Here is a 12,181-nt window from a genome sequence, read left to right as displayed (position 1 = left end):
GTGACAGTTCCAAATAGAGATTTTTGTTTGATATCTTGTAGCAGGTTATTCAGTTTAAGTCTAAAGACTCTTGCAACTAAATAAGGACGATGTTCGACTCTCTGCCAAGGCATAAGATTAGTTGTAATTTCTGTCCATTTAGGATTGCATGTCATAGTGATAAACAGATCAGGTTTTCCAAATTTTCTTACGATAGCCATGGCATCTTGGTAATGTTGTTGCATATTGCGTGGGCTGCCTTGAAAGGATGATGGTAGAATAACAGGTTTTCCAGCAGGGTGCTCCATGACGTCAGCATCACGATTAATGTAGTCCATCAGTGATTTGTATTTATCGGCTCTAAATGAAGGCTGGTTGTTTTTTATCCACTGCAGATCATTTGATTCCGCTCGAACATAAACGTCAACGATGTATTGTTGAGTCAGCTTTCCTGCATTGAGTAATAGATTAAAGTCGTCCCTTACTGAGAGTCTGTAGGAGAAATATTCTTTCATGGATACACGTGATCGTTTCTGTGCTTGATGTTTTTTAAATCTTGAAATTGTAGCACTCCATCCTTCCTGTCCAGTTGGAAATAATATGGGGTATGTTAAAGTATCAAGAAGCGGAAAGCAAATGTCTATGCGTTGGAATGTAGGTGTGTTGGTTTTATCAGGACGTAAATGTAGAACAATATCTCGGTCAAATGGAGGCTCCCCATCTTTACTTTGAAAGACAATTGCCACTTCATTAACGACGGGAAGATTGTATCGTCTTGGATCTTGTTCTTTGTCCTTTATCAAGACTAAAGCAATTGTAGTTGCTGCTATACCTTCTGCATTTGCTTTTGTGTTGGCCTCCTTTTCAACTTCATGTAGCATTTTTATAGACATAGCTAATGGGTGATTGTTTATGACATGAGTGATGTTTCTCATTATAATCTCTGTGCATTGTTTGTTTTCTGGAAGGTTCATTCGTTGATAGATTGCCTCATCTGGATCTAGGATGTAGATTTGTGCATATTTGCGTTGTTGATTTGTTTCAGGGTGCACTGTTCCAATGCGATGCAATATTTGTCCACATATGCGAAAGCAGTATGGGCCATTGCCTCTTGGTGGCCTGATATGTACTCCGGTAGATGCAAAAGCAAATGAACTATTGTAGGATCTAATGCAGTTCATAAAGTTTTTACTTTCAGGCACATCGTTAGTTAGAAGCTTCTGTAGATATTCAGGATATGAATGTAAAGGAGGCAGTCTAATCTGCCCCTTTTGACAACAACGTGTAAATTCATTATTTGTATTGCCAGTTGTTTCTTCTGGGAAGTTAAGTGAATGACAATGATTGCAAATGACATTCATTAATCCCAATGAATTTTCCTCAATAGTGGACTCATTATTGAAGGCGTTGTCAGCCAACTGGCGTAAGCGTTTAGCAGGTGTCTGGCGTTGATGTCCGCGACGGGCAGGTTTTGCTTGTGGCGTTTGAGTGCCGCGTTGTTGCATGTCCATTACTTGTGACGCGCTATTTTGGAGTTTTAATTGATTCGCCTCCGCTTTGCGAAAAGTCTGTTTCAGTCTACGTCGTGCATTGTTTGTATCGAGCCTTGTCCGTTTTTGTATGTCTGTCAGTTGAGCTTTCTGCTTTTGGAGTCTTGCTTGCTTGTTTTCTGGCAGTTCATATGTGCGTTGTAGACGTCTGCGTTCATTTATTCTGTCTCTTCGCTCCCGTTTTTGTATGTCTGAGACGCGAGGTCTTTCGGTTTGAACTCGTGCTTGTTTCGATGGAGCACTTTGAGACGCGCGCTGTATGCGTCTACGTTCATTGTGTCTGTCCATTTGGGCACGTCTCTGTAACGGGGTTACTTGAGCTTTGCGTTTTTTGTGCCGAGACATTTTTTCTCCCGGAGTTTCCGAAGCGCGTTGTATGCGCCGCCGTGTATTTTGTTTTTTCATTCGGGTTCGTGTATTTGGTCCCGTTATCCGTGCCGAACCGTTTTGTACCCGTGACCGTGTATTCATGACTTGTTTGTTCCTCAGCATGCAAAATATGGATAAGTAATAAGGAGGATCGCACTCACTGTTAATATGGAGCCTTTTCTGCAGTTGAACGGTTAATAGTGCTTTATTGTAAGGAGATCCACTTATGCTGACACCTATGCTGCCTAGTGTGAAGGTGTTGAGATGACGTATGTTTAATATGGACGGTTCCTTTAGAAATGGGGCTTTGGGTATCACTTCTTATTGATATGTGGGGGGGGGGGGTGTGGGGTGGGTGAGGATTGTTGTTGCGCGAGCGTCTTCTTTATTTTTGTGTGCAGGGGCTTGTTGAATCCTCCTCTTTGTGTGTGTCCCGTCCGTTGCTTGAAGGGTGGTTGGGGTGGTTTTGTGTTCTTTTTTTTTGTGTGCCATGGGCTTGTTGAATCGTCCTCTTTGTGTGTGTCCCGTCCGGTGCCTGTAGGGGGGGGGGGCCTTGCTGTTGTGCGCGAGTGGCTTCTTTTTTTTTGTGTGCTAGTTTCGTGTGCAATGGGTTTCGTGCGCCGCCTGCATTTGACTACTTTTTTCTGTGCTCGTGGCGCCTCATTTCTTTGACTCTTTTTTTCTGTGCTCACTCCTTTTTTCTGTGGTCTTGGCCGCCTCTCACGGCCCCTCATTTCTTGGGGTTCTTGGGGCACCTGCGCAGTACGTCTTTTTGCGGCTATGGCCCATGGCCGGATGTCCCTGCGTCCATCCGGTTTAGCATTCTCGGTTAGTAATATGGATAGGCTTGTTAGCTTAACAGTAAAATGTATCTATATTACTTGTAAATGTGTTGGGCATATTAATATTGTGCCTTCTTGATAAATATCTTATGAACATTTGCAGCTTTTTTAAAGGTTTGTTCTGTACTTGTTATTTATGTGTCATACAGTATATGTTCTGGTAAGAAACAAGAACTACATAATTAAAATGTTAATCCATATGTATAATTTGCACCTCAAGAATTGGGAATGTCTAGCTGGTACAGTGGGAAAAAAATATTTTTTAACAGCAATAAAAACTGTAGTGCAAATAATGATTAAAATCTGTAAGTGCATGTCTATATACATTTAAGCAGTGTTTAATTTCAAATATCAATTAACTGAATCAGCATGTGATATATATATACTGTATAATATATAAAAATATATACATTTGTTAAACAAATGGTGAAAACTACTTTTTTAAATTAAGCTTTGTTTCAAATAAGTACATTACAGATGAAATTAATCAAGAAGCTGTTTATTTACTTTAATGCCATATGTATTATGGATAAATATTTCTCTATATATTTTATTAGTTTAAAAGTGTGCATTTTAAGGGGATTTTATTTATTTTAGCATTTTATGGTCACTGAACAGCTTACAGAATTTCATTTTGTTAATAAAAAATGAACAAGTAATAGTTTAATTCAGCTTAATTATAAAAATACCAAAGTTAACACTTTAATATAGAACAAAAGGCTTTTCTGAGTCTGGTTATGCAGGAGCTCAGTGTAAACATTTTTCAAAGAGAAAAAGAAAAGAAAATTGAATTAGTATCAGAATCAGTCAATCCAGTAACAATTATACTGGTTATTAGTAGTGGTCCTAAAAAAAACCCGATTGAAGCATCACTACTGATATTGAAGGATCCAATAGTCTGTCCTAGCAAATCAAGCTTCTGGGTTGAGTCCAAGAAACGGTTCAGTTTTAACAGTTCTTGGTTGTGGAAATATAGCAGATTCATTCATTCATTCATTTTTGACTACACATATCCCAATTTATAGTCACAAGGAGATGGAGTCTATCCTGGCAGCACTAGGCCCAAGGCAGACCATAACCATGGATGGGGCAACAATTCACAGAGCACATTTACTTACATACCCACTTAAAGATGGCTAAAACTGACTCCTTCTCAAAGAAACTGTTGACACATCCTCTTGCAATAGTCTAGTATCCTACATGTACTGTGTGTACACCTACAATATTCATTTTTTTAATTTAACAGTGTTGTTTTAACTGTAGTTTTATTCATAATGTATCACTTAGGAATGGGAGAATCCATAGGTTTCAAGATAAGATTCACGTTTGACTATAAACTTGCCATAACATTCTACCGTCCTTGGAAAGATGGCAGTAATATTAGATGGGTGCATAATACTTACAGCTGTAAGCGCAAAAGATAGATGAGAAAATTAAAACTTGTATGCTTACATGCTTCTATGCGTACGTGTAACTTGTATGCCTAAATGCTTATTGTATATATACTTCTTTGCTTCCTAACTCCTAAATGAATTAAACAACATATTTAAGCAGAAAATACTTCCTTATACCCAATATTTTGAGTAAACACACTATCTTCATTTAAAATTACATTTCCTTGCTTTTCTGTATCAAGCACGTTTACTCTGACATACTTGGCATTGTGTAGAAATTTGCAACAATAAACAAATACCAAATATTTTTAAAGCTTGCACAGAGATAGAGATGAAGGAAATAGAAAGCAGGCTTACATGCCAAAATGTAGAAAAAAATGAATGCAGTATTAAGATTATAAATGCACACGTCTGCATCAGCCTTGAAATCTGTATTATGCAGGTTGTCCAAATTGGAGTTTCTAGTGTGTTGTTTTTTCTACATATTCCCTGCATTCACTTCCACAGGTTATGCACTGCATTTATTTCTGAGTGCTGAACCGCTTTATGTTATACGCTGCTTGGGCATATAAACATGAAATTCAAATTTGTGAAATCTAAAATGCTTTCAGTGAACTGCACATAGATATAAAGATACTTGCAAATCATGGCGTGGGACAGTGTCAACATGTTCCATGTTAGTCAAACATCCATCCATCCATTTTCCAACCTGCTGAATCTGAACACAGGGTCACAGGGATCTGCTGGAGCCAATCCCAGCCAACAGAGGGCGCAAGGCAGGAACCAATCCCAGGCAGGGCACCAACCCACGGCAGGACACACACACACACACACACACCAAGCACATACTAGGGCCAATTTAGAATCGTCAATCCACCTAACCTGCATGTCTTTAGACTGTGGGAAGAAACTGTTAGTCAAACATGCAAATAAAAATTTTAATGTACTCTGTACACGTGACAATATCAAATATCTGTGCACCAATGACACAAATGTCCTTGAACACAGAAGCAAACAGGAGTAAATACATATGCTCTATTTCATTATAAAGACAGACTTATTCATCACAAAGAAAACATTTGCAATACTTTTGACCTCCCTACTTACCTTAGAGACAATATTTCCAATAACACTTCACTTGTAAGAATATTCAGTGCTATACATTCGCTTGACTATTTTTGATGATATGATCCCATACATTTCTCATTGCTTTCAATCAGTATTGGGGTTCAAAGACTACTGGCCATACATTAAGCAGTTTCAATCATATTGACCAACATTCCTCTTCTTGCCATCCCATCTGTAGACTATACTGAAGGTGAGTTGACAATGCAGCTGCACATTACACCCTGCTCAGTGAGAATTCAAATACATAATGTTTGCTAAGAGGGAAGAACCTGTAACATTACTGAAAAGATTCAAATAATGGCAGAAAGCCACTTGAATGGGAGGGAAGCCCATATTTGTTTGTTTCTTTCTGAATTTGCAAAGTACCCTTGCACTGCCACTACTGTCATTCAAGGTAAAATCCAGATAATATCTTTGGGCCCTTAATTTCTGTTTTATCCTTCCAAAAATAACAGAAACTGCAGAATGCTACAACAGATCAGAGGCTGATTTTGTATGTATATGCAGTTTTATAAACTCAATTAAAAAAAAGTCAGGACAGTAAGTAAAATGGTTAAAAAACATGATGTTCTGTTTTTTAAATCTTCCTTGACTTAAATTGAAAACAGTAAATATTAAATGTTTTCCCCCAAAATGCATTATATAAAGAAAAGTTGTTGTTCATTTGAAACCAGGTGGTTATACTCCATTACAAGCAGAACTTGCCTTATATAGTCACAGAAAAGGCACAAAAGGAATCATGTGAAAAATAAGATGCTCACCATTAACCAATATGTACTCCCAACAGAAAAAAATGCCTCCCTTTATGTTATACTGGTGGTTATAAATATGCTGCATACCGCATACTATTAGCCTATACAATGCAGAGTGTGAAGATGATTTTCAGGCCTACACTTCATCTTTATTAACATTACAAAATGTAGAAAACAATGACAAGCTTTGTAAAAACTCAGTCTAAGTGTGACGAACATTAATGCAGATGTAGACATGAATCACTGGTTCTGCTAAATTAAAAGTGTATGACACTGTGAAGGACACATTACATCTCAGAACAATGCTGAAGGTCAAAGTGATAATGATTTTGACACAGAAATTAATTTGTAGTCTAAATGTGGTCTGAAAACTAAATTTGACAATATTATATTAATGCAATGTTCAGTTCATCTACATCTATAAAAGTCAATGTGTGTGTGTGTATGCATGTATTTTCCAGCATCACTTCCGAACGTCTGGAGCAATTTTCATGAAACTTGGTGCACATGTTTCTCATTGGTCGGCTAAAAATGCTGTAGGGTGAAATCAACCCTAACCCACCCCCTTCTGGGTAGTGTGGGAGATATGCTCTTGTATGCATGTTATCATTCAGTTGACACTTGGAACGAACACCAGAGGGCAAACTGGATGTGACTGCCACCATTCTTTATGTTTGAACGCCACCGCGTCCCTGTTGCTTTTGAAATGAAATACAGTTGGCCTTAAATAGAGTTGTCCGGTTCTGAGCATTAAATGCATGATAACATACATACAAGACCGCAAGACAAGCACATCAGTGAGTCTTCATTGTTTGTTAATTTATTTTAATTTGTATTTATTTAAGTTGTATTTTTTTAATTATATTTTTCTCAAACAATTAAATAAAAAAGCTTTATTTTCCTCCCAGGCAATGGTGGGTATTTCAGATACTTTTTGATAAAATGTTTATATACTTTGGAAAAAAGACCACACATATAATCCTTTAAAAATTATCGATTTGTTAAAATATTCGATAATTGCGTTTATATTGTGGTAGAAGTCTGAGTGCTATGCACTTGTGTGCAACAATACTTTACAAATAACAGCTGGGCTACCAGGTTTTCAAACTGGTACCCATACATTTACAATTTGTCCACCAATGCCCTGCCCCAACTATTTTTCAGCATGTACTTACAAAGAAAACAATAAAGGTTGATGATATAGTACACATTAATAATGTATTTTTATTCCAATTCTTTTAATTATGTGACAGAGTGCATCATACTCGTTACTATAATATGGCCGCAACCCCAGTCTAATTTATTCCTCAGTTAGATACATACCAATCTTTATTAACAGTTCCATTACAAGCAGGCCAAACACAAGGCTTTGTTTCACTTCAGAACACTCGGTTATCTCTGTGATCGTTTGGTTTTGAGCTTACATGGCCTCAACAATGGTTTGGTCTTTTTGTTCTCTCATAATAAATCCCAGAGAAAGCTGATATAGGAACAATTTAAATTTCTTGTCTTTTTATATTTTTTTAATTGAATGCAGGTTCAAAGGAATTAAAAAAAACAACCACTTTCTGTTTTTATTTGCATTTTATCTACTGTTCCAACTTTTTTATTGTTGACTTTGTTCAGGTAATAGAAGCAAATTCTTGGGGGAGCTCTGATTCAGTTTAAAGTCATCCCTGCATGTGGTCTATCACTTAGACAGAATGAGTGTGAGGGAAAGGTTGCACACATTGTAATAAGCTGCCAGAAAAAAGGGTTCATATTACAGCATCACCTCCACACAATCCTGTGCACTCAAGGGAGGAGGCAAGTAAGCAAAGACTTTGGTGAAAATCCCTGAGAAGCAGAAGTAGTTAAATGCCAGGGAGCAAGTTTTCAACTTTGCTCAACAGACAGGCTTTATTTAATGCAGGATGACTTCACTGTCTAGGTTAAATAGATTATCTTATGGGGATTTGCTAAAATGTTACAATTGTAGCAAAACTGGGCAAGGCAACTTGTCAAGCCAGTATGCAATTGACCACATTAACCAACGTGATGACAGAAGCTACAAAAACAAAAAATGATCTACAGTAACATCTTAGGACTTCAAACCCTCCTCCCACCACTGTGTAATAGAACATAAAAACTTATTCACTGAGATGCACTTTCACAACAAGGTTCCTGACTGAAACACTACAGAATTTCTAGACATTGCAGCAACAGGCATCACTTGACTAAATGAATCAAACAATCTAGTTTGATTCCATCCTTCCTGATATTTGCTGTGGTAACCTAATTTCAGATACTCTGTATTGCATGGCAGCACCGCAGATAGCACTGCCTCTGCCTTATAAATCCAGAATCCTAGGTTCAAATCCCATGTTGGGTTGTTGGGTTGTCTCTGCATCGATTTTCCTCCCACTCCTTCCAAAGATTAGTAGACTATGTTAACTGGTGACTCTACATATGAGTGATTTTGGTGTTCACCCTGCTATGGACAAATGCCCCATCTAGGGCTGGTCCCATCCTTGCACTTCAAGCTGCCCGGATATGTTGTGGCCTCCTGTGACCCTGATTTTCATTAGGCAAAAGTAAGAATATAATGTTGCTCTTTTAAATTGACCAGCAGCTGATTTGTACGTACCTACACATGCACAGATAAGCTACAGATCAACATCAGTACTCAGAAACATTATCACTACTACACACCCTGTGCACTTCAGATTAGATTAATATTGAAACTGAAGCGTTGCAAAGTTCATGGAATGAAGCTAAGCTTTGCCATTCAAACTATTCTCTCTTTAGCTACAGAATTTCTCAGTATCTAGGGCACAGTATAACATTTTTATTTTAAACAGTGCCTTTAAACAGCCCACATCATCAAATGCCATTTTACAGAGTTTACAAGATTAAAATACACAATCAAAAAAATTAACAATACTAAATTAATAACGTACACACACTTGCAGACATCAGAAGGAAATTGGAAGTAAACTTGAACAATTTTACACAGAATCTAGCAAAAAGAGCTATACAAATTTATGATTGATATCTATGGGATAAACTTACAAAACAGAACACCTAAAAAGTGTGACAAACATCTAATATGCCACTATAAACATCAAGCACAAATGCAAAGTGGTACAAATTAATAACGTTCTCAAACCTATGTAATTAAATTCAGGGCCGCAGGGGGCTGGAGCCAACTATGACATCTTTGGGTAAAAGGCAAGAATCAGCTTTGCGTGTGGCACCAGCCCATCATTGGGTCCACTCAAGAAAAAAAAACCCCACAGTCAAAATTGTACAATTTACAACACCAAATTAAAATAACATGGATATGTTTTATGATATGTGAGAAAACAAGAGACAATTGCTAGGTGAAGGATTTGTACCCAAGCTAATGGATATGACAGATAACAGCGTTAACCATGGCAAACACCCCTGAAAAGAATACAAAGTCGAAGAGCAAGGTAAGTTCGAAAATCTGACATTCATATTAATAATATCACATACACTGAAAACAGAAAGCCAATGACTAATCAGCAACATGAAGAACAAAATACTAATAAGATCAAAAGTAGCTGTAATCCTTTCAGACAGCCTAACACACTCCCTTCTTATGAGTTAACCAATTCTCTTTGGTTCCATCAGCTACAAGATCTTCTGACATCCCAAATGATTGTATGCCTCAGTTTCCTGTACTGTAAATTTCCGTGCCCTCAATTCACCTAATAGGCCTCCTCTTCAAACAAGCATTGTACTTTCACCCTGGTCTTTCATTTTCAGACTTTTAAATCACAAATTAACTACATGTGCCTTGTTTTATAGGAATACTATTTTTCCATACATTTATTTTCTTTGATGTCACATTCTACAGATTTTCTGTCTGTCCACAAAAGTATGTCCTGTATCTGACCTTTGTAAACTACTGTTACATTTCCTGAATTTACCAAATTTTCTCTGATGACGCCAAATGTTTCTTGCCTTGATTTTGTGTTATGCCCAGCTGGTCTGTTGATAATTCCTCACTTTTCTTTGGGGCTTTTCAAATGGTGCCCCAGTAGCTGGTGTACCACATCTCTATGATTTTCTGATTTGTCTCCTCATTATTTGAACCATTCCCTTGGATTTTATCCACACTCTGTAGCTTGACACTGTGGCACTTTGGATATGCTGCTTATAATGGACTCACATCCCTAGATGTTTTCAGCCCGATCTCCCATTTTTAATTTAGAGACATCTTTTCCATATAGACAATTTCTTCCTAGTACTCTTTCCCAAATTTTGCTTCTTGTTCATTTAACCAGTAGTGCCTGTTTCCATATCTAACAGTATATTTTATGCACGTTTCTGCACAATCGTTTGTCCCTTCAGATGCTTTCTGAAACTCCTGTTTCCAATGATGTGTCTTTCCCAAGCATCCTCTACCTCCTCTAGTGATAATCCACTGTCTTTTTGACTTCCCAGATGTTTTCTGCCTCTCCGTTTTCACTTAATTGCCATGTTTGTTCTTGTCTCTACATGTTTTCCTTGAATGCAGATGTTTCTCTATATGGTCCATTCCTATAGTCTCTTCCCAAATGTGTTGTGCTGCTTCCCATGGCTCCAAGAGTATTTTTGTCCTTAGATATTTCATAATGTCTCCTGTTATTTTGGGGGGGGTTGTATTTGTTCTTATTTGTGTCGCAACTTTTCTTTTCATCTCAGAATGTTTATCTTGTTCGTTTTTTCGATGTCACTAAGTGTGCACTGTCTGTTTCACTTTCTGTCCCTACATTTATATTCCTAAAATTCTCTTTTTCTTTCTCAATGTCCAGCGTCCGTCTCTCCTACACTCTACTCGTGTCCCGTGTGCACCAATGTTTGTTTTCTTCTGCCCTGTCAGTTCTCGATAGCCCCTCTCCTCATCGGTAGTTTCACAGCTAACTGATCATATCTCCAATTTGTCTCTTAAGTGTCTAAGTTCGAATAAAGTAACACTGCCGTCTGTATACTTTTCTGCTCAGGTCTTCGGTAACCATAAAGAGGCGCGATTCGACACTTACGGACATCCCCATGTTTTGAAATGCACTGGAAAACACGCAAGCCGCAAAACACTGGGTCCCATCAGGGAAAAAGATGCAATCCGCTTCTCTGTCCTACAGGCTGGGTGTGTGTGTGTGTATATATAACTAAATATTCATCTGCGTTTACGTACGGATTCAACGGTGTATTTGTCATATGACCCCCAGCGCGGTGGTTGCTGGGAAGTGCAGTTTAAAACTGCAGTTTTAAATCTGTTAAGCTTCTCCTGTTAGACGCCAATATGCTGTTCACCTATTACGTACCTCACATCGGGAAATAGTCTCAACAGTGACGATTTCAATAGCGATAAATCACAGATATCACCAATTATTATCCACTAATCCTGAAATATAAAATGAAAAGCTATAGTTGACGGATCTTCTTAAACTCCGCCTCCTTTAGTTTTCAACCAATTCACGTATTCATCACTTTATTTGAGCTGTTTCATTGGCCAATCAGAAAGACTGGTAAATCCACCCCCATAAGACAGGAAGCAGCTCGCAACCCACGAGCCTGACCGTGTCACGCGCAGCCTCTAACAACAGGGGATGTCGCTACCCGAATCTGGTAGGCACGCAGATCGGGTAGCGACAGGGGACTTTCAGTAGGGCCGGATTAAGACCTTTAGAGGCCCCAGGCACTTAAAAGATTTTGGTTCCTCCAAATATATATGACCTGCACTCATTCTTAGTGGATGACTGAACCGGATGGCCAACATGACCAAGGCAAGGACGATCACGTGAGCCTCGGTGGCCCGTGTATCATTTACCAGATTCCAATTTGTTGTCTTCCCAAGATTAATATATACAGTTAACCTCTATTATCACTATTTTACGATTATTTTTATTATATATATATATTTATATTTTTTTCATTTAACGTGGGAGTCCCGTTTTGTGACTCCTGGTTCAGCTGCACAATTTGCAGTTTTGCACCATATGGGCCATGGTAAATCCGACAATGGAAAATTTTTGTAGTGTCCCCCTTCCCTTGATGCCCTAAGCACGTGCTTATTTTACGTAATGGTTAATTCTGCCCCGACTTTCAGAAAGAATAAACAATTGGATGTATTTTCAATCAGAATATGCAAAATTTTTCCAAAGTGCCTAAATACTGCA

At 38.1% G+C, this 12,181-nt stretch overlaps 1 protein-coding gene across 3 annotated transcripts in view; it reads right to left on the bottom strand.

Moving 5' to 3' along the window:
• Positions 1-11,462, bottom strand: part of slc31a2 (solute carrier family 31 member 2) — a 28,727-nt gene extending 17,265 nt beyond the window's left edge. Inside the window, exon 1 of one of the 3 annotated variants that reach the window (XM_051932368.1) lies at positions 11,327-11,462. Coding sequence is in view for 1 of the 3 variants with exons in the window: in XM_028810222.2 (XP_028666055.1) it covers positions 11,045-11,056 (12 nt within the window). In the remaining 2 variants the exon portion in view is untranslated. Of the gene's footprint in view, positions 1-5,241; positions 5,447-11,044; positions 11,213-11,326 lie in introns of those variants that run through there. The other 2 variants (XM_028810222.2, XM_051932370.1) reach the window with 2 other exon arrangements.
• Positions 11,463-12,181: the final 719 nt, after the last annotated feature.

Source organism: Erpetoichthys calabaricus, chromosome 9 (assembly GCF_900747795.2).
Source record: "Erpetoichthys calabaricus chromosome 9, fErpCal1.3, whole genome shotgun sequence".
Taxonomy (NCBI): domain Eukaryota; kingdom Metazoa; phylum Chordata; class Cladistia; order Polypteriformes; family Polypteridae; genus Erpetoichthys; species Erpetoichthys calabaricus.
The sequence above is the reverse complement of the archived record's forward strand: the minus strand, read 5'-3'. Positions and strand labels throughout refer to the sequence as shown.